Below are 17,024 nucleotides of genomic sequence, written 5' to 3'. Positions count from 1 at the left end.
GGACATAATGCCCCTGAAAAGGGTTTGCTGCGTTTCTTCAAACACCGCAGATCCCCCTCGGCCGCCGTAGAGGGAGCCGTGATGGTGCAGAAGCTGAAGCGTTTTTGCGAAAACCCCCGCAGTGTGTGCTATCCTGGTGGGTTTGAGGGAAAACTCAGGTGAGTGTGTGGTTTTGTTCTCGCAAGTGTTTGCGTCACAGAGGAGTTTGGGTTCTCACAGGTGACGTGCGGAGCATGGAATCATCACTGGGTCTGCGGGTCGGGGGAGGGTAGCCGAGGAGAGCCCCGTAGGAACGGGAGGTGAGGTGTTTGAAGGGAAGCAGAGGCATCTGTCGGTGGTCGGGGTGCCCTCGGGTCGGTGCCCAGATGAAGAGTCTGTAGAGAGAACGCCCTTGTCCTGACTGTCAGGCTCTGGGGTGCTGCAGGTCACCCCGCTTGTGAGAAATGCAGGAGGCATTTAGGGAGATGGCGGTGTCAGGTTCAGGTTGGGGTTTGATAGGCGGGTCAGTGATGTTGAGGTCGGCGAGGGAGGTCAGCACACGCTAGTGTCTGGCCCGGGTTTCTGGTTAAGAGGGAATTGTGGGGAGGAGGGGAAGGAGGTCGCTGACAGCTGGGAGGCGGCGGCAGACAGCGGGCAGGAAATGCAAATCTCCCAAAGTGCCCATTGTGATGCCGGACCTGAGCCTGCCCACCGTCCCCTCCCTCCCCCTCCCCCCCTGCTCCCCTCCCCCAGATCCGCATCCTCAAGAGGCCCAACCAGCAACGGTGAGGTGAGCAGCCCCCACTCCGCCAGCTGGCCGGCCCTTCCCGTCAGGTCCCCAGCTCAGCGGGAGGCAGAGTGCGCACAGCCCAGAAGTCGGTCCTGCGCAGCGCCGGCCCCAGGAGGAACGAGAGAAACCCATCCTCAGCAGGCCAGCCAGGCTCTCCCAACCCGAAGACCGCAGGCAGCCTTTGGGTCCTGATGGGTCACAAGGCTTCAAACAGCGCAGGTAAATGCGGGCAAGAGCCCTAACCGGTTTGGCTCAGGGGATAGAGCCTCGGCCTGCGGACTCAAGGGTCCCGGGTTCGATTCTGGCCAAGGGCATGGTTGCGGGCACATCCCCAATAGGGGGTGTGCAGGAAGCAGCTGCAGCTGATCAATGTTTCTCTCTCATCGATGTTTCTGGCTCTCTATCCTTCTCCCTTCCTCTCTGTAAAAAAAAAAAAACTATGCGGGCAAGAAAGAAAGCCACCGTCACCACCTCCTGCCATGGGGAACAACTGGTCTTGAGCAGAGGGAAACACCTGATTCACTTAAACGGTGCTCCCCTTTGCTCCTCCCAATGTGAGCTTGAACCCCATGCACTGTGATCTCCCCCTTCCCACTGTGATTGGCAGGCCCACTGTGATTGGCAGGTCTACAAGGGCTGTCCCAAGTCAATGGGAAGGGAAGGGTAGGGGTTAGAGGATTTAAGAGTAGAGAGTCAGTGCCAGCAGTAACAGTTTATCAAGCTCATTAATTTAGGATTTCAAAACAAATGCATGTCTTCGTCACTTAGAAGCAAGTTCCATTTCAAATTAAAAAAGAAGAATGTGGGATCAGTGTCTCTGGTCCCCAGGAGCTTGTAAGAGTGAAGTTCTGATGTTTTTTAAATTGTTAAGATCATGTCTGCTGTTGGGACCAAAGGCCTTGGGGCCCAGAATACTATTTCCAGTCCTCCTGTTTTGTTTTGTTTTTTTCTTCCAATATATTTTTATTGATTTCAGAGAAAAAGGGAGAGAGAGAGAGAAACATCAATGACGAAAGAGAATCATTGATTGGCTGCCTCCCGCATGCCCCCTATTGGAGATCAAGCCAGCAATCCAGGCAGGTGCCCTTGACTGGAATCGAACCTGGGACCCTTCAGTCCACAGGCTGATGCTTTACCCATTGAGCAAACCGGCTAGGGCAATCCTTCTGTTGTTTTTTTGTTTGTTTGTTTGTTTGTTTTTTAAATATATTTTATTGATTTTTTACAGAGAGGAAGGGAGAGGGATAGAGAGTTAGAAACATCGATCAGCTGCTTCCTGCACACCCCAAACTGGGGATGTGCCCACAACCAAGGTACATGCCCTTGGCCGGAATCGAACCTGGGACCTTTCAGTCCGCAGGCCGATGCTCTATCCACTGAGCCAAATCAGCTAGGGCCTCCACCACATTTATAATATAGGCTTTATGGACCTGAAGAGTGAATACTTTTAGGAGATCAAATGAAGGGAGGGACATGAGGGGCATTGTGTGAACAGGAGGACGTTGGCACTGGGTCCCAGACCAAATATGTCACTCATTGAATTTTCTCCTTAATGCACAGGTTCTGACTCATCAGAAGCAATAGAATCATATGAAACAGGAGGAATTTGAAGAATCGGGAGAAGTTGAAGAATCGGGTATCAGAAATTTAAAGCAAACCCAAAAATACCAAGTCAGAGCCTCCCCATTGTCAGCTCTTTAAAAAAAAAATAAAAAAAATTTATTGATTTCAGAGAAGAAGGGAGGAGAGTTAGAAACATCAATGATGAGAGAGAATCACTGATCAACTGCCTACTGCACACACCCTACTGGGGATGGAGCCCGTAACCCAGCCGTGTGCCCTTGTACAGAATCAAACCCGGGACTCTGCAGTCCCCAGGCCACTGCTCTATCCACTGAGCCAAACTGGATAGGGCGCCAGCTCTTTTCAGAGAACAGAAGAAAATGCTCCAAGCTCAGGTGACTATGGGTTTGTTGTATCATTTTCTGTCTTCATGAATGGATGTCTAAAGGCCTATAAACACCACCATTGTTCATCTGAGAAGTATACATATATCTAGGGTGTCGAAAAAAAATTGTATACACACTTTAAGACTGATAGCTCAATTGATGTTTCTTTCTTTCAGATGTAGCCTACTGGAATTAATAATTATTGAAAGTGTGTATACATTGTTTGGGGACACCCTGTATTGTGTCTCAAATACATGAATGTGGTATTTCTAGGAAACAAGAACATTTAACTTCTTCATATTTATTTATTTATTTAAAAAAATATATATTTTTTATTGATTTTTTTACAGAGAGGAAGGGAGAGGGATAGTCAGAAACATTGATGAGAGAGAAACATCGATCAGCTGCCTCCTGCACACCCCCCACTGGGGATGTTGCCCGCAACGAAGGTACATGCCCTTGACCGGAATCGAACCTGGGACCTTTCAGTCCGCAGGCCGATGCTGTATCCATTGAGCCAAACTGGTTAGGGCTAACTTCTTCATATTTTAGAAACACTTAATTGGATGAACACATGGATGATAGAATGCTCAGTTATAAGATGCAAAGTGGGCCAAGAGTAGCTTTACAGTTGTATGTGAAACAGAGTTGATTGCTGTATGGTTTATTAATTGTTGTATTATTTTCCATAGGAACAACTGTAAAACTACTTTTCTCCACCATAGGCATGCGATTATTCAACTGTATACTATATTAAAACCCCACTCGCTATATGTGTAGTCTATAAAGTGAAAATGAGCAGAAAAACTAACATTTCTTCCCTATCATCTAAAGGACATCACGCCATTACACAGCATGGAGTTGGTACAGGAAGCCCTGACAGTTCACGATGTGGCCGTGGACTTCACCTGGGAGGAGTGGCAGCTCCTGGGCCCCGAGCAGAAGGACCTGTACAGGGACGTGATGATGGAGACCTACAGCCACCTGGTGTCAGTGGGTGAGGACAGCTCCCCCATGTCAGTTAGATGGTCCTCAGTCAGTGTCCTTTCCATTCTCAGCTTCTGAAAGCTCTGGCATGTCTGGTTTTCTGAAGTCGTAGGTGAATCTTAGTTTTCGCCCTGGCCCCAGAGAGGAATATTCTCCCTTCTCCAGAGAAAATAGCCTTTACTGTCTAAGTGTGAAAATTGTTTAGTCTTTAAGTATTATATTCTATGGTCTTCACAGACCCCAAGTCCTATTCAGTGTGTCCAAGGCAGGGGTGGGCAAACTTTTTGACTCGAGGGCCACAATGGGTTCTTAAACTGGACCGGAGGGCCGGAACAAAAGCATGGATGGAGTGTTTGTGTGAACTAATATAAATTCAAAGTAAACATCATTACATAAAAGGGTACGGTCTTTTTTTTTTTTAGTTTTATTCATTTCAAACGGGCCATAGTTTGCCCACGGCTGGTCTAAGGCTTCCGTCATTCTCCATGAACAGGTTATGAGGTCAGCAAACCAGACTTACTTTCCAAGTTGGATCACGGAGAAGCACCATGGACAGTGGCAGGTGAAATCCACTGTGGAACCCGTTCAGGTGAGTGAGAACCAGCACAGGGGGCTGTGGAAATCACATTCTAGTCGCTCAGAGAAGGGGCTCAGAGGTGAAGGGATTTGAGGATAGCTGAGCAGTGCCTCAGTGTATGTCCTTCCCAGTGAGAGAGGGTAGACCCCTTTCTGTATGTAGGAGTTTAGAGAAAAATAGGCCCCTTAATCTCTTCTGGGATTTGATCCCTCTTTATCTGCACCTTGAGTTTTGGTTGTATGGTTTTTATTTTATTTTATTTATTTTTAGAGAGAGAGTAAGGGAGAGGAATAGAGAGATAGAATCACTTTGTAGACAGAGAATCATCGATCGGCTGCTCTCTGCACGCCCCATACTAGCTATTGAGCCTGCAACCCAGGCATGTGCCCTGACCAGGAATCGAACTGTGACCTGGTTCACAGGTTGTCGCTCAACCACTGAGCCATGCCACCCGGACATGGTTCTTTTTTTTTTTTCAGGATACTCAAATCTTTCCCTTCTGCATACTCTTCCACCTCCCCTGCTATGAGACTGCACTGGCCAAGGCCGCCCTTCAGTGACAAAATGCTCACTGTCTTCTGAGCACTGCTCCTTTCTGCCCCCGCTGATGTTGATTGCCTTCCTAACATCCACCCCATCTTGGATGCTGTGTCCCCAAGTAAAACTACTCACTGTGCTTTCCTTTCCTTTTTCTCTTCTCTTTTTTTTCTCTCTGAGGTTCTTCCTAGATCCTGGTTTCCATTTTCTCATCTGAACCACTAACCCTTCAAAGTTTTCTTCATTCTAGTCAGCTAAGCTTTTGTTCCCTTCACAAGACTCCCATAGTGCGACCTCCCCAATGGTATCCACCACAGACGCTATTCTGTGGAATTTACTCATCTTGATGGCAACTCCCCTTGAGCTCCCAGTCACGGCAAGGAACTAGAATTATCGTCCCTCCTAGAGAACCCCTGTAAGTTTAGGTTCTCCTTCATTCCTGTGCACCTGCCCCCCGGCCATCCAGCCATCATATCAGTTCCCTACCCACAGCGCTCTCTAAAGGAATCTGTTGTTCATAATGTGATTTAACTAGAACATTGAACTAGGTACATTCCAGCCTAAATAATACTCTTGCCGACTTCAAATGAATTCCTTTGTGTATTTTCTAATTTTGAACTTTGTTCTTGTTTATTGTAGATGTTACCATTGTAGCATTCACTTCCCTCGAACTTTCATTTTCTCCCCACCATAGAATGAGAACATTCAGTCCTGGTTAACTCTAATACCCATCAAATGATGATAAAAAATTTTCTTCCTGGACTCCTCCTTACCCCGGCCGGGGGGTAGGAGGTTGGAGCAGCGGGAGCAGCTACTGGGGTACCCCGGGCGGAGGCAGGCCTCGCCCTCCCTCCCCTCGGGACGGGTACGGGAGCCCGCATCACACGCCCGTCGTTCGGGCCCCCGTGTAGGCCCTATGGGAGCAGCCACTCTCCGCGACACAGCGGTGGCTTCCCCGGGGGCCGGTTCGGGTCTCCGTCCCAGGGCGGCCACCCTGGCTCCTACTCCAGGTCCCCCGAGGGGTCCCAGCAGCAATTCGGCTACTCCCCGGGGCAGCAGGCCCACCCCCAGGGTTCTCCAAGGACATCTACACCCTTTGGATCAGGGCGTGGTAGAGAAAAAAGAATGTCTAATGAGTTGGAAAGTTATTTCAAACCTTCAATGCTTGAAGACCCTTGGGCTGGCCTAGAACCAGTGTCTGTAGTGGATATAAGCCAACAGTACAGCAATACTCAAACATTCAAAGGCAAAAAAGGAAGATACTTTTGTTAAAATTTCTGAAATTCAACTGGAAGCTTCATGTGTCAGGAACATCTTGGACAAAACTCTTGTGTTTTGAACCCTAAATTGAACCCTGACATGGTGCCTTTGACTGAATAATTAGTTGAGTCTTCTTGGTATTTTTCATCATGTCAAATATTGTTGGTATTAGAAAAGAAATATGGTAGGATAATTTGCAATATTTCTCTGAAAGTGCCTACCACATTTTAGAAGATTTACAGTTTCCAACTATTTAATATTCTTGGTTATATAATGGACATTTGTCTTTTAATGTTTTTCCAGTGTTTTAAAATAAAACATTTTGTCTTCCTAAAAAAAAAAAATTTTTTTTCTTCCTGTTATTTGCATGATATGATATGTTGTTCATAAAGAGATAGATTTTTTAAAAAATATATTTTATTGATTTTTCACAGAGAGGTAGGGAGAGAGATAGAGAGTTAGAAACATCGATGAGAGAGAAACATCGATCAGCCACCCCCTGCACATCTCCCACTGGGGATGTGTCCGCAACCCAGGTACATGCCCTTGACCAGAATCGAACCCGGGACCCTTCAGTCCGCAGGCTGACGCTCTATCCACTGAGCCAAACCGGTTTCAGCAAGAGATAGATTTTTTATCTTTTTTCAAAAATGCTGCCCAATGTTTTCCATACCTGTTCTTGCTTCCTTGTTTCATCCTCTACAGATTATTTTTAGATAATGTAGTGTATGCTGGGCATAACAGCAGTGAGACAAAGCATACAAATATACCAAGAGCTTTCATTTTAAGAGAAGGCGTAAGAAAATGAATCAAAACACACAAATAAATTATATATCGATGAGGTGAAACCTGCTGAGATAAAAATTCATTCTGAAGAACGGAGCAGTAGGTGCTGGGGCTCGGGCTGCTCTTTAAGGAAGGGATCTCTTCTCTGATAAGATGCTTTTGAGCCAAGAGATGAGGGACGTTAGGCTGCTGGGTTAGAAGATTCCATGTAGAGAGGCCAGCGAGTAGAAAAGGCAGGAATGTGTTTGAGAAACATTCAGGAGCTGGTGTGGATGGAGCAGCGTGGGCTGTGGGGAACATTCCAGAAATAACAGACAGTCGCTGGCCGGGAGGAACAGGAAAAGCAGGCAGAAGGCTACTGCTGTAGTCTGAAAGAGGGACTTGCTTCCACATGTGGAAGGGGTTCTAGTCCAATTCTGGGCCTATTCATAGGGAAGACAGGTGGGATTTATCATTGAGGTAGATGCTGTGTGTGAGCGAGAGTACCAGATGAAGGGTGATACTGAGAAGTTTTTTTCTGGTTACAGGGAAGAGTGGAGTTCTCATTTACGTTAATGGAGATGAGATGTGCAGAAGGATTTGGGTTGCAAAATCAGGGGTTCTTTCCTGGAGGTTGTTAAGCCACAGGTGCTAGGAGCTCCCTGTTGTGTTATCACCTTACTCCCGCCATGCCCACCTCACTAATGAGCCCACAGGGCCCTGGCTTCTAAAATGTAACTTGTTTTCCTCCACCTCTCTCCATCTCCACCAGGGGTCCTCAAACTATGGCCCGCGGGCCACATGCAAATACAAATATTGTATTTCTTCCTGATTTGTTTTTTTACTTCAAAATAAGATATGTGGCCCTAACTGGTTTGGCTCAGTGGATAGAGCGTCGGCCTGCCGACTGAAAGGTCCCAGGTTCGATTCCTGTCAAGGGCATGTACCTTGGTTGCGGGCACATCCCCAGTAGGAGGTGTGCAGGAGGCAGCTGATTGATGTTTCTCTCTCATCGATGTTTCTAACTCTCTATACCTCTCCCTTCCTCTCTGTAAAAAATCAATAAAATATATTTTTTTAAAAATAAGATCTGTGCAGTGTGCATAGGAATTTGTTCATAGTTTTTTTTTAAACTATAGTCCGGCCCTCCAACGGTCTGAGGGACAGTGAACTGGCCCCCTGTTTAAAAAGTTTGAGGACCCCTGATCTCCACTGTGCCTTCCCACCCGTTTTCACAACCGGTTGCCGTTTTGTGCAGGTCTTTGTCCCTTAAGTGGCTTCATCAAACTGCAGTGTAGGCCCCTTGTAGGTGAGGACTGTGTCTGTGTGTCCCCAACCTAGGACCGTGTTGGTACACAGTAGTCAGCAGTGAGGAATATGGAAGGAGTGTCTGTCCCTCTCCAATTTGGTTAAGGTTGCCCTTTCCTGTGTCTGCTGATACCATAAATTGCCTATATTTTACAGTCTGCATGTGTGTCATATCCTTAAGGAAGTAGACAAATATATATTTCATCATAGAGCCTGTTTTTATATTCAACTTTTACCTTCCCTTTCTTTTTATTACTGTGTTTTCCAAAGAACACTGAACATGGAATTTGTAACAGATACAATTTTATTGATTTCAGAGAGGAAAGCAGAGAGAGAGAGAGAGAGAGAAATATCAATGATGAGAAAGAATCACTGATTGGCTGCCTCCTGCATGCCCCCTACTAGGGATTGAGCCTGCAACCCGGGCATGTACCCTGACTGGGAATCGAACCATAACCTCCCGGTTCATATAGGTCGACGCTCAACCACTGAGCCAAGCCAGCTGGGCTGAATGTATCAGGATAATTTTTTATTACCTTTCTTCCAGTTCAAGATGTTGGATGAGTTCATTGTTCTGTTCTTTCCTAGAAGTCTGTAAACATGATGATAATCTGCCAGAACACTTACAAAATGAAAGCCTAGAACAAGGGCATCAACGTGACACCTGTGAAAATACCGCCCATGAGAGCACAAACCATTCTCTGTTAGGACAGAAACATATGTTTGACTCACATGGAAAAAATATGAAATCAGATTTTTCTTTACTTAACCGGAGGAGAAACTATGAAATCAAGACGCCCACTGAGTATTCTAAAGCTGGACGATCCTTTCTCCATGCTAACGGTGAACAATTTCAGGCTGAAATGAAATTTCAGGAAAGCCGAAAACTCCTCAACACTGAGTCCCAACTCGTCAAACCTCAAAAACCTCAGAAAAGAGAGAAGGCTCACGTATGCAGTGACTGTGGGAAAGCCTTCAAGAAGAAGTCTTGCCTCACTGGTCATCAGGTCATTCATAGAGGTGAGAAGCCACATCAATGCAGGGAGGGCGGGAAAGCTTTCTCCAGAAACTTCATGCACACAGGGGAGAAACCTTATAAATGCTCTGAATGTGGCAAAGCATTTCTCAAAAAATCCTTACTCAACATACATCAGAGAACACACACAGGAGAGAAGCCCTTCACATGCACTGAGTGTGGGAAAGCCTTCACCCGGAACGGGGACCTCGTTGTACACAGGCGAATTCACACGGGGGAGAAACCTTGTATATGCAAGGAATGTGGGAAAGGCTTCATCCGGATGAGCAATCTCACTGTACACAGGCGAATTCACACGGGGGAGAAGCCTTATGTATGCAACGAATGTGGGAAAGGCTTCATCCAGAAGGGCGATCTCATAGCGCATCAGAGATTTCACACAGGAAAGACACCCTTTGTGTGCAGCGAGTGTGGAAAATTCTTCTCCCGGAAGTTAAGTCTCATTAAACATCAAAGAATTCACACGACAGAGAGACCCTATACCTGCAACACGTGTGGGCAAGCTTTTGCCTACATGTCTACCCTTGTGACACATAAAAAAATACACCCAAGAGCAACTCATGGTGGCCCAGTCAAGGCGATACTTCCTCGCTCAGAGAGTCCCAGCTCATCACAGACCAGTGTTGTCCTGCAGGAGATAAATCTTGTTAATACGGTGACTATGCCGGGGCCTTCTGTGGTCCCTCAGACAGTATTAAACATGAGTGGGCCTCTAGCAAACAGGAATGTAGTCACCGTGGGTAAGCCTGAGGCCAGAGGTACACAGGACGGAAACCTTCTGAATGCAGTGAGTGTGGTCTCACCGTCAGTGACCAATTATGTGTTACTTTATGTCATAGGAAACCAATAGGAGTCAGGTATGTGTTACTTTATGTCATAGGAAACCAATAGGTGTCATCCTGTGTGCAAAGATTTCATCAAAAAATTCTAGTTCAGGTTATTGTTGAAAAGTATATCCTGAGAGAAATTGTCTACATGCTGAAACTGGGAAGTTATGAGAGTCTCCTGCTATTACATATATGCACTGATATGAAGGCATACTGTGATCTTAACCCAAACACGTACATCAATTGGTCAGTTGTGTCAGTTGAAGAAATAAAAGGAGCTATTTGGAGGTAATAAGTGAATTTTGAAAACATGAACGTAATTGCATCTGAAATGTTGGTATGAGCGAAAAGCACTAAAGAGCTAATACTGGATTAGTGGTATATATGCATACATTTATCAATTCAGTTTCCCCAGACCAGTGTGAATGGTTAATTGAAAATGGGCGTGTCTACCTAAACTCTTTAAGAAGTTTATGTTATGCAGAGGGTCCTATGAAACAGAAGCCTTATATTGGGTCTATTCATTTATTTATACTGAGTTTCTGTCAAGTACTTCCTTTGTACCTGGTTCTGTTCCAGGAGCTGAAGAGGCAGTAGTGATGAAAAGAGAAGAAGGTCATGGTGTCCCAGAGACAGCATTCAGGTAGTCATGTGATCTTATCTCTAAGTGGCACCTGTACACACCAGCTAATTGTGTAAGAGTATGTCAGTGTCTACACCCGGGAAACGGGCCTGGTCTTAGTTTGTTCTCATTGCGGTAAGACAATACCATAGCCTGGGTGGCTTATAGAAGCAGGAATTTATTTAAATAGAACTCATTTTGTAAATTATATTCATGCCTATCACAATGTTGTACACCTAAAACTAATATAATGCTGTATGTCCACTGTAATTGGAGCCCTCATGAACTGTAAGCAAACTAAACAAAATGCGAACTAGAGAGGATCAAAAAACTTACTCCCATTTGGGTTTATTTGTGGCTGTAAGAGAAAGTTTACCAATTAGGAAACAGTTTCAATGTACTGAGGGATCTGCAATTGGCATAAGAATATTATGAAAATATTTTGCAAACCCGACTGGTGTTGCTCAGTGATTGACCTCTGAACCAGGAGGTCAGGGTTCAATTCCAGATCTGGGTACATGCCCGGGTTGTGGGCTCGATCTGCAGTGTGGGGCATGCAGGAGGCAGCTGATCAATAATTCAGTCTCATCATTGACATTTCCTTCCCTTCCTCTCTGAGATCAATAAAAATATTTTTAGAAAAAGAAGAAATAATTCTTGCCCTAGCTGGTTTAGCTCAGTGGATAGAGCATCGGCCTGGGGACTAAAGGGTCCCAGGTTCGATACCAGTTAAGGACACATGCCTGGGTTTCGGGCTTGATCCCCAGTAGGGGGCGTGCAGGAGGCAACCAAACCATGATTCTCATCATTGATGTTTGTTTCTCTCTCTCCTTTTCCCTTCCTCTCTGAAATCAATAAAAATATTTTTTTAAAGAAAGAAATAATTCTTTATTGTTGAAATTATTACATATGTCCTATTTTCCCCCCATGGATCCCCTCCAGCCAGCCCCCGCCCACTGCCCCAGGCCCTTACCTCCCCATTGTCTGTGTCCATGGATTATGCATATATGCCATGCCTTCTTTCTAGGGCAGTTCATCCAATCTCTCTTCCACAACAAATCTGATCAAATGATTTGCAGAAAACATGAGGTCCCTTCTACTGGCTGTTTTGTCCGGATGATGGTCTGCAGCTCCCAGATCTGCTCATTCATGGGAAGCAGCTTAAACTGAGCCCCAATCTGCAAGGAGAGTTGGCTGTCACTTAGGAGGCTGGTGGATGAGTCAGTTGCCACTGTCAACATCTCAGGATCCAGGCTGGCTCTGGCATCTTCCAATATGCATTGGAATATATGCATTGACACAAGGATCCCCCTCCGCCAGGATAGTGCTCTCCTGGGTGCTCCCACCTCCTTGGACCCTCTAGCTTCTGTTGCCCTCTCACCTCCTGGTCTTCCATTGGTTCCCATTGGTGACTAAATTTTTCATCTTTACAAAACAAATAAAAGCTGTTGCAAGGGTGCCGTAAAGCACGTTTCAAGTGCTCAGTAGCCATATATGTGTGACTAGTAGCGACCTCATCGGACAGCACAATGAACAAAACTTTGTAGCTAACAATATGGCTACTCAGAGAAATCTCATAATTTGCATTATGCCAGGGAGTTATATTGGAGAGCACTGCTTGAAATGATTCTATATTTCCCAGCCCAGAAAAATAAAAACCAGTTGTATGTTGAATTGGGAAGTGACTGGTTGTGCTAAAATTACTAATCAGAGTTTTTTTTGTCACTGACAGGAATGAGCCATTGAAAGGCGATCATAAAAAATTGTAGAAAACAGTTGTCTCTTGCCGAAACCGGTTTGGCTCAGTGGATGGAGCGTCAGCCTGCGGACTGAAAGATCCCAGGTTCGATTCCGATCAGGGGCATGTGTCTGGGTTGCGGGCACATCCCCGGTGGGAGATGTGCAAGAGGCAGCTGATCGATGTTTCTCTCTCATCGATGTTTCTAACTCTCTGTCTCTCTCCCTTCCTCTCTGTAAAAAATCAATAAAAAATATATTTAAAAAACAAAAAAACAAAAAACAGTTGTCTCACCCAGTCTGGGTCAGTCAGTGGTCGAGCATCGGACCTATGAACCAGGAGTTCACAGTTCCATTCCAGGTCCAGGTTGCAGGCTTGATCCCCAGTGTGGGGCTTGCAGGAGGCAGCAGGTCATTGATGTTTCTATCTGTATGATTCTCTCTGATGTTTCTCTCTCGCCTCCTTCCCTCTCTGAAATCAGCGAAAATAGCTTTTAAAAAAGAACAGTTGGCCGAGACCGGTTTGGCTCAGCGGATAGAGCATCAGCCTGCGGACTGAAGGGTCCCAGGTTCGATTCCGGTCAAGGGCATGTACCTGGGTTGCGGGCACATCCCCAGTAGGGGATGTGCAGGAGGCAGCTGATCGATGTTTCTTTCTCATCGATGTTTCTAACTCTCTATCTCTCTCCCTTCCTCTCTGTAAAAAATCAATAAAATATATTAAAAAAAAAGAACAGTTATCTCCCCACAAATTATTTTTTTTGTTGTTATTGTTAATCCTCACCCTAGAATATTTTTCCATTGATTTTTCAGAGAGTAAGGGAGAGGGAGAGAAAGAGAGAAACCAGGTCCAGGGAATCTGAAACCAAGGTATATGTACTTAACCAGAATTCAACCCCGGAACCTTTGGTCCAAGGATCGACACTCTATCCACTAAGCAAAAACAGTCTAGGGCACAAATTATTTTTTAAAATATATATATTTTTATCCTCAGGGGGAGAGAGAGAGAGAGAAGAATGGACACATCACTGATGAGAGAGAATATTGACCGCCTTCCCCTTGCATGACTCCCACCTGTGATAGAGCCCGCAACCCAGGCATATGCCTTGACCAGGAATTGAACAGCCACCTCCTGGTTCATAGGTGGATGCTCAGCCTCTGAGTCACATCGGCTGACCATACAGTCCCCCCCCAAAATCATGTGTGAGTAGAAACTTTAACTGAATATAAACTGGGCAGAGCAGGAGAGAAAAAGGTGTTCAGAATAAATAGAGCAAAAAGGGTGACAAGAATCTTAGTCTCTAAGAATAGAGAATGTGGGAGATGGGGTGTGAGATCCTTAAGGGATGTTGTCAAGCAAAGCCTTTGCATTTGTCCAAGGGACTATCAATCATTCGTAAGAGCTGCCACCATTTCAAAGCTTCCAGCTCCACTGTTTCCTGCTGAATTGAGACATGTGCTTTCTCTTCCTTTTCCCTCTCCTTCTCCTGGGAGAGGGACTCTGGTTCTCTCGCTCTCCAGGGCACTCTCAATTAGTCTCATACCTGTCCCATAGTTTCCCACGATCCACACTATAAACAGTTTGGCTTTTGGGAAAGAAATGGAAATTCACTCTGCCATGTGGTGGCTCTTTCAGGATTTAATCTCAAATGCTGGTTTTGGGGTAATTTATACTCCTTCAGACATATTTTCAGGCACCAAATATTGTGCCGGACACTGTAGTACCCACTGAAGTTCCATCAGTGAGCAAAGCAGGCAAAGGAACAGCTTTTATGGATCTTATAATGGCGGGAGGGAGACAGTAAATGGATTGTGCAATCTCAGCAGGTGATAAATCCCATGAGGAAGAATAACAGACGGCAATAGATACTAATTTATAATAATGTGTAGGTTGTAATGGGATGGGGGGGTGGTACTCTGGCCCTGCTCTGTTAGGCTTTTCTGGATATATTTTGAACCAAGACTGAGGGACTGTGGGGAGTCACCCATCATAATGTGTGTATCAAGAAAACATTCCAGCCTAGCTGGTTTGGCTCACTGGATAGAGCGTTGGCCTGTGGACTGAAAGGTCCCAGGTCCGATTCCAGTCAAGGGCATGTACCTTGTTTGCGGGCACATCCCCAGTGGGAGGTGTGCAGGAGGCAGCTGATCGATGGCTCTCTCTCATGGATGTTTCTAACTCTCTATTCCTCTCCCTTCCTCTCTGTAAAAAAATCAATAAAATATATTTTTAAAAAAGAGAGAGGAGAACATTTCACCCCTAGCCGGTTTGGTTCAGTAAGTACAGCATAAGCCCTTGGACGGAAGGGTCCCGTGTTCAGTTCTGGTCAAGGGCACATACCTGGGTTGCAGACTCCTGCCTGGCCCCGGGGCCAGTGGTCGGGGATCACGCAAGAGGCAACCAATCGATGTGTTTCACATCGATATTTCTATCTTCCCCTCTCTCTTCCACTCTCTCTAAAAATCAATGGAAAAGTATCCTCTGGTGAAGATTATAAGAAAGAAAGAGAGAGGGAGAGGGAGAGGGAGAGAGAGAGAGAGAGAGAGAGAGAGAGAACATTCCAGGATGGTTTTTATCCTTTAATATATTTTTTAAAATTTTCAATTACAGTTGACATACAGCACTATATTAGATTCAGGGGTACAGTGATTAGGCATGTGTATAACTTACAAAATGATCCCCAGTAAGTCCAGCACAGGGCTGATTCTGAGGCTTCCTGCCTCAGAATCTTAAAATGAATGCAGATTCCCGGTCACATCCCACACCCCCTAAACCAGAAACTCCAGTACTGAACGGGGTTCCAGGACTATTGAGTTTTAACAGCGGCCTCATGCACACCTCAATCTGACATTCTTTGCCCTAAATCCTGGGTTACAGCCCCGTCACCACCCTTACAATATACCTCGTAATGGGATGGATTCATGATGTGGCCTTGCCATTGATTCCAGACTGTTACTGCCTTCACTTTAGTGGCCTTTTTCAGGGTCCCCACCCCCCATGACAATGTAGGCTTCTCCCAGAGTTCCTCTCTCCTAGTTGGTGACGCCCAGCCTCACACTGTACCAGCTTCTGAAAACCTTTCTGTTATTAAAAAGTGCTTCAGGCCCTGACCAGGTTGGCTCAGTGGTTACAGCATTGGCCTGTGTTCTGAAGGGTCCCAGGTTCGAATCCGGTCAAGGGCATGTACCTTGGTTGCAGGCACATCCCCAGTAGTGGGTGTGCAGGAGGCAGCTGATTGATGTTTCTCTCTCATCGATGTTTCTAACTCTCTATTTTCTCCCTTCCTCTCTGTAAAAAATCAATAAAATATATTTAAAAAAATAAAAAATAAAAATTAAGATAAATGAATGCAGTCAATGAATGCTTGAGATATTCTTAATAACAATAAAATATTGGCAGTTCACTCAGCCAGTATAATTTTAAAAAAATAGTAAGTACAATTTGACGTCTGTGTTGGTATATCCAAAGGAGGCGCTTGGGTCCACCTGTGCGTAAGTTCCCAAGAAGTGGAACAAGGAGCGCCTCCTGCGCTGCTCTTCTGCCACCTGAGGTCCTCATGGACCCTTTGGGAACGTTTTGCGTGTGCACAGGAAATACAAAGTGGAGAATACACTTCTCTGCCCAGCCCGCTGAAAGCAACTGAGCTCGCACCGTGTCGGCATCACGAAGCTCTCAAAATGTACCCGTTTTTTCCGCAAGCGTCCAAGTGCCCGCAAAGGAGATCCTTCCAGCAGCTTCTCACCTGTCCGCCATCCCTGGCTACGTGCATGCAATTCGCAGCTGTAGCATCTGTACGGCAGTCAGGCGTCCCAACATGGCGTCCCCCAAGGGCCCCAGCTGCGTGGGCGCGGACATCTTGCCGTACGGAAAACGTACGGCAAAGCGTAAGCCTCGTTTCTTCAAAAGCCCGAGAACCTCCTCGGCCACCGTAGAGGGAGCGGGACGCGCGCAGAAGTTGAAAGGGTTCGCGCGCTGTTTGTGCGGTAAGGCGGCGTTTTGAGGGAAAACTCAGGTGAGTGCACGGAAGTGTTTGCGTCGCAGTAGGAGTTTGGTTTCTCACGGGTGACGTGCGGGCGCGGTGTTGTGCGGAGCGTGGAATCATCACGGGGACGGAGGGGGAGGGTAGGAGCGGCGGGAGGACGTAGCTGAGGGGACCCGTGTAGGAACGGGAGGTGAGGTATTTGAAGGGAAGCAGAGGCGTCTGTCGGTGGTCGGGGTGCCCGCGGGGCCGGTCCCCAGATGAAGAGAGTCTGTAGAGGTGACGACGCCCTTGTCCTGACTGTGAGGCTCTGGGGGTGCCGCGGCTCACCCCACGTGTAAGAAGTGCAGGAGGCATTTAGGAAGATGGCGGTGTCAGGTTCAGGTTGGGGTCGAAAACGCGGGTCAGCGATGTTGAGGTCGGCGAGGGAGGTCTGCACACGGCAGTGTCTCGCCGGGGTTTCGGATTAAGAAGGAAGTGTGGTCAGCGTGGTCCTGAGAAGCTTGTAAGGGTGAAGTTTTGGAAGTGGAGGATCCCTGGTGTTTGTTGTAAGGTTAGGACCCGGGCTGCTGTTGGGGCCAAAGGCATTGGTCCCAGAGTTCTATTTCCATTCCTTCTGTGTGTGTTTTTATTATTATTATTATTATTTATTTATTTCTTTATTGATTTC

General features: G+C 46.3%; 1 protein-coding gene and 1 pseudogene across 7 annotated transcripts; both read left to right on the top strand.

Moving 5' to 3' along the window:
• Positions 1 to 71: 71 nt before the first annotated feature.
• On the top strand, positions 72 to 12,708 carry LOC138999443 (zinc finger protein 350-like). Of its 7 annotated transcripts, XM_070401542.1 has the most exons (8): positions 72 to 158; positions 733 to 988; positions 2,330 to 2,727; positions 3,553 to 3,715; positions 4,199 to 4,294; positions 8,741 to 9,172; positions 10,595 to 10,658; positions 12,370 to 12,708. In XM_070401542.1, the coding sequence occupies exons 3-8, from the start codon at positions 2,713 to 2,715 to the stop codon at positions 12,404 to 12,406; spliced, it is 807 nt and encodes a 268-aa protein (XP_070257643.1). In that variant the 5' UTR covers positions 72 to 158; positions 733 to 988; positions 2,330 to 2,712; the 3' UTR covers positions 12,407 to 12,708. The 7 variants fall into 7 exon arrangements, with proteins under 7 accessions (XP_070257643.1, XP_070257644.1, XP_070257640.1 ...); XM_070401543.1 differs by lacking the exon at positions 12,370 to 12,708 and having other exon boundaries at positions 10,125 to 11,822; XM_070401539.1 differs by lacking the exon at positions 12,370 to 12,708 and having other exon boundaries at positions 8,741 to 10,045; positions 10,125 to 11,820.
• Positions 5,581 to 6,313, top strand: LOC139000177 (M-phase-specific PLK1-interacting protein pseudogene; annotated as a pseudogene).
• Positions 12,709 to 17,024: the final 4,316 nt, after the last annotated feature.

The sequence above is a fragment of the Myotis yumanensis genome, unplaced genomic scaffold (genome assembly GCF_028538775.1).
Source record: "Myotis yumanensis isolate MYYU_CA2020_CCGP unplaced genomic scaffold, mMyoYum1.0.hap1 SCAF_23, whole genome shotgun sequence".
In the NCBI taxonomy this organism is placed as follows: domain Eukaryota; kingdom Metazoa; phylum Chordata; class Mammalia; order Chiroptera; family Vespertilionidae; genus Myotis; species Myotis yumanensis.
The sequence above is the reverse complement of the archived record's forward strand: the minus strand, read 5'-3'. Positions and strand labels throughout refer to the sequence as shown.

Coding starts and splice junctions, on each gene's coding strand:
- LOC138999443 (XM_070401538.1), top strand. Junction 3,716..4,198: donor CAGCCACCTGGTGTCAGTGG/GTGAGGACAGCT, acceptor CTCCATGAACAG/GTTATGAGGTCAGCAAACCA. Junction 4,295..8,740: donor CCACTGTGGAACCCGTTCAG/GTGAGTGAGAAC, acceptor GTTCTTTCCTAG/AAGTCTGTAAACATGATGAT.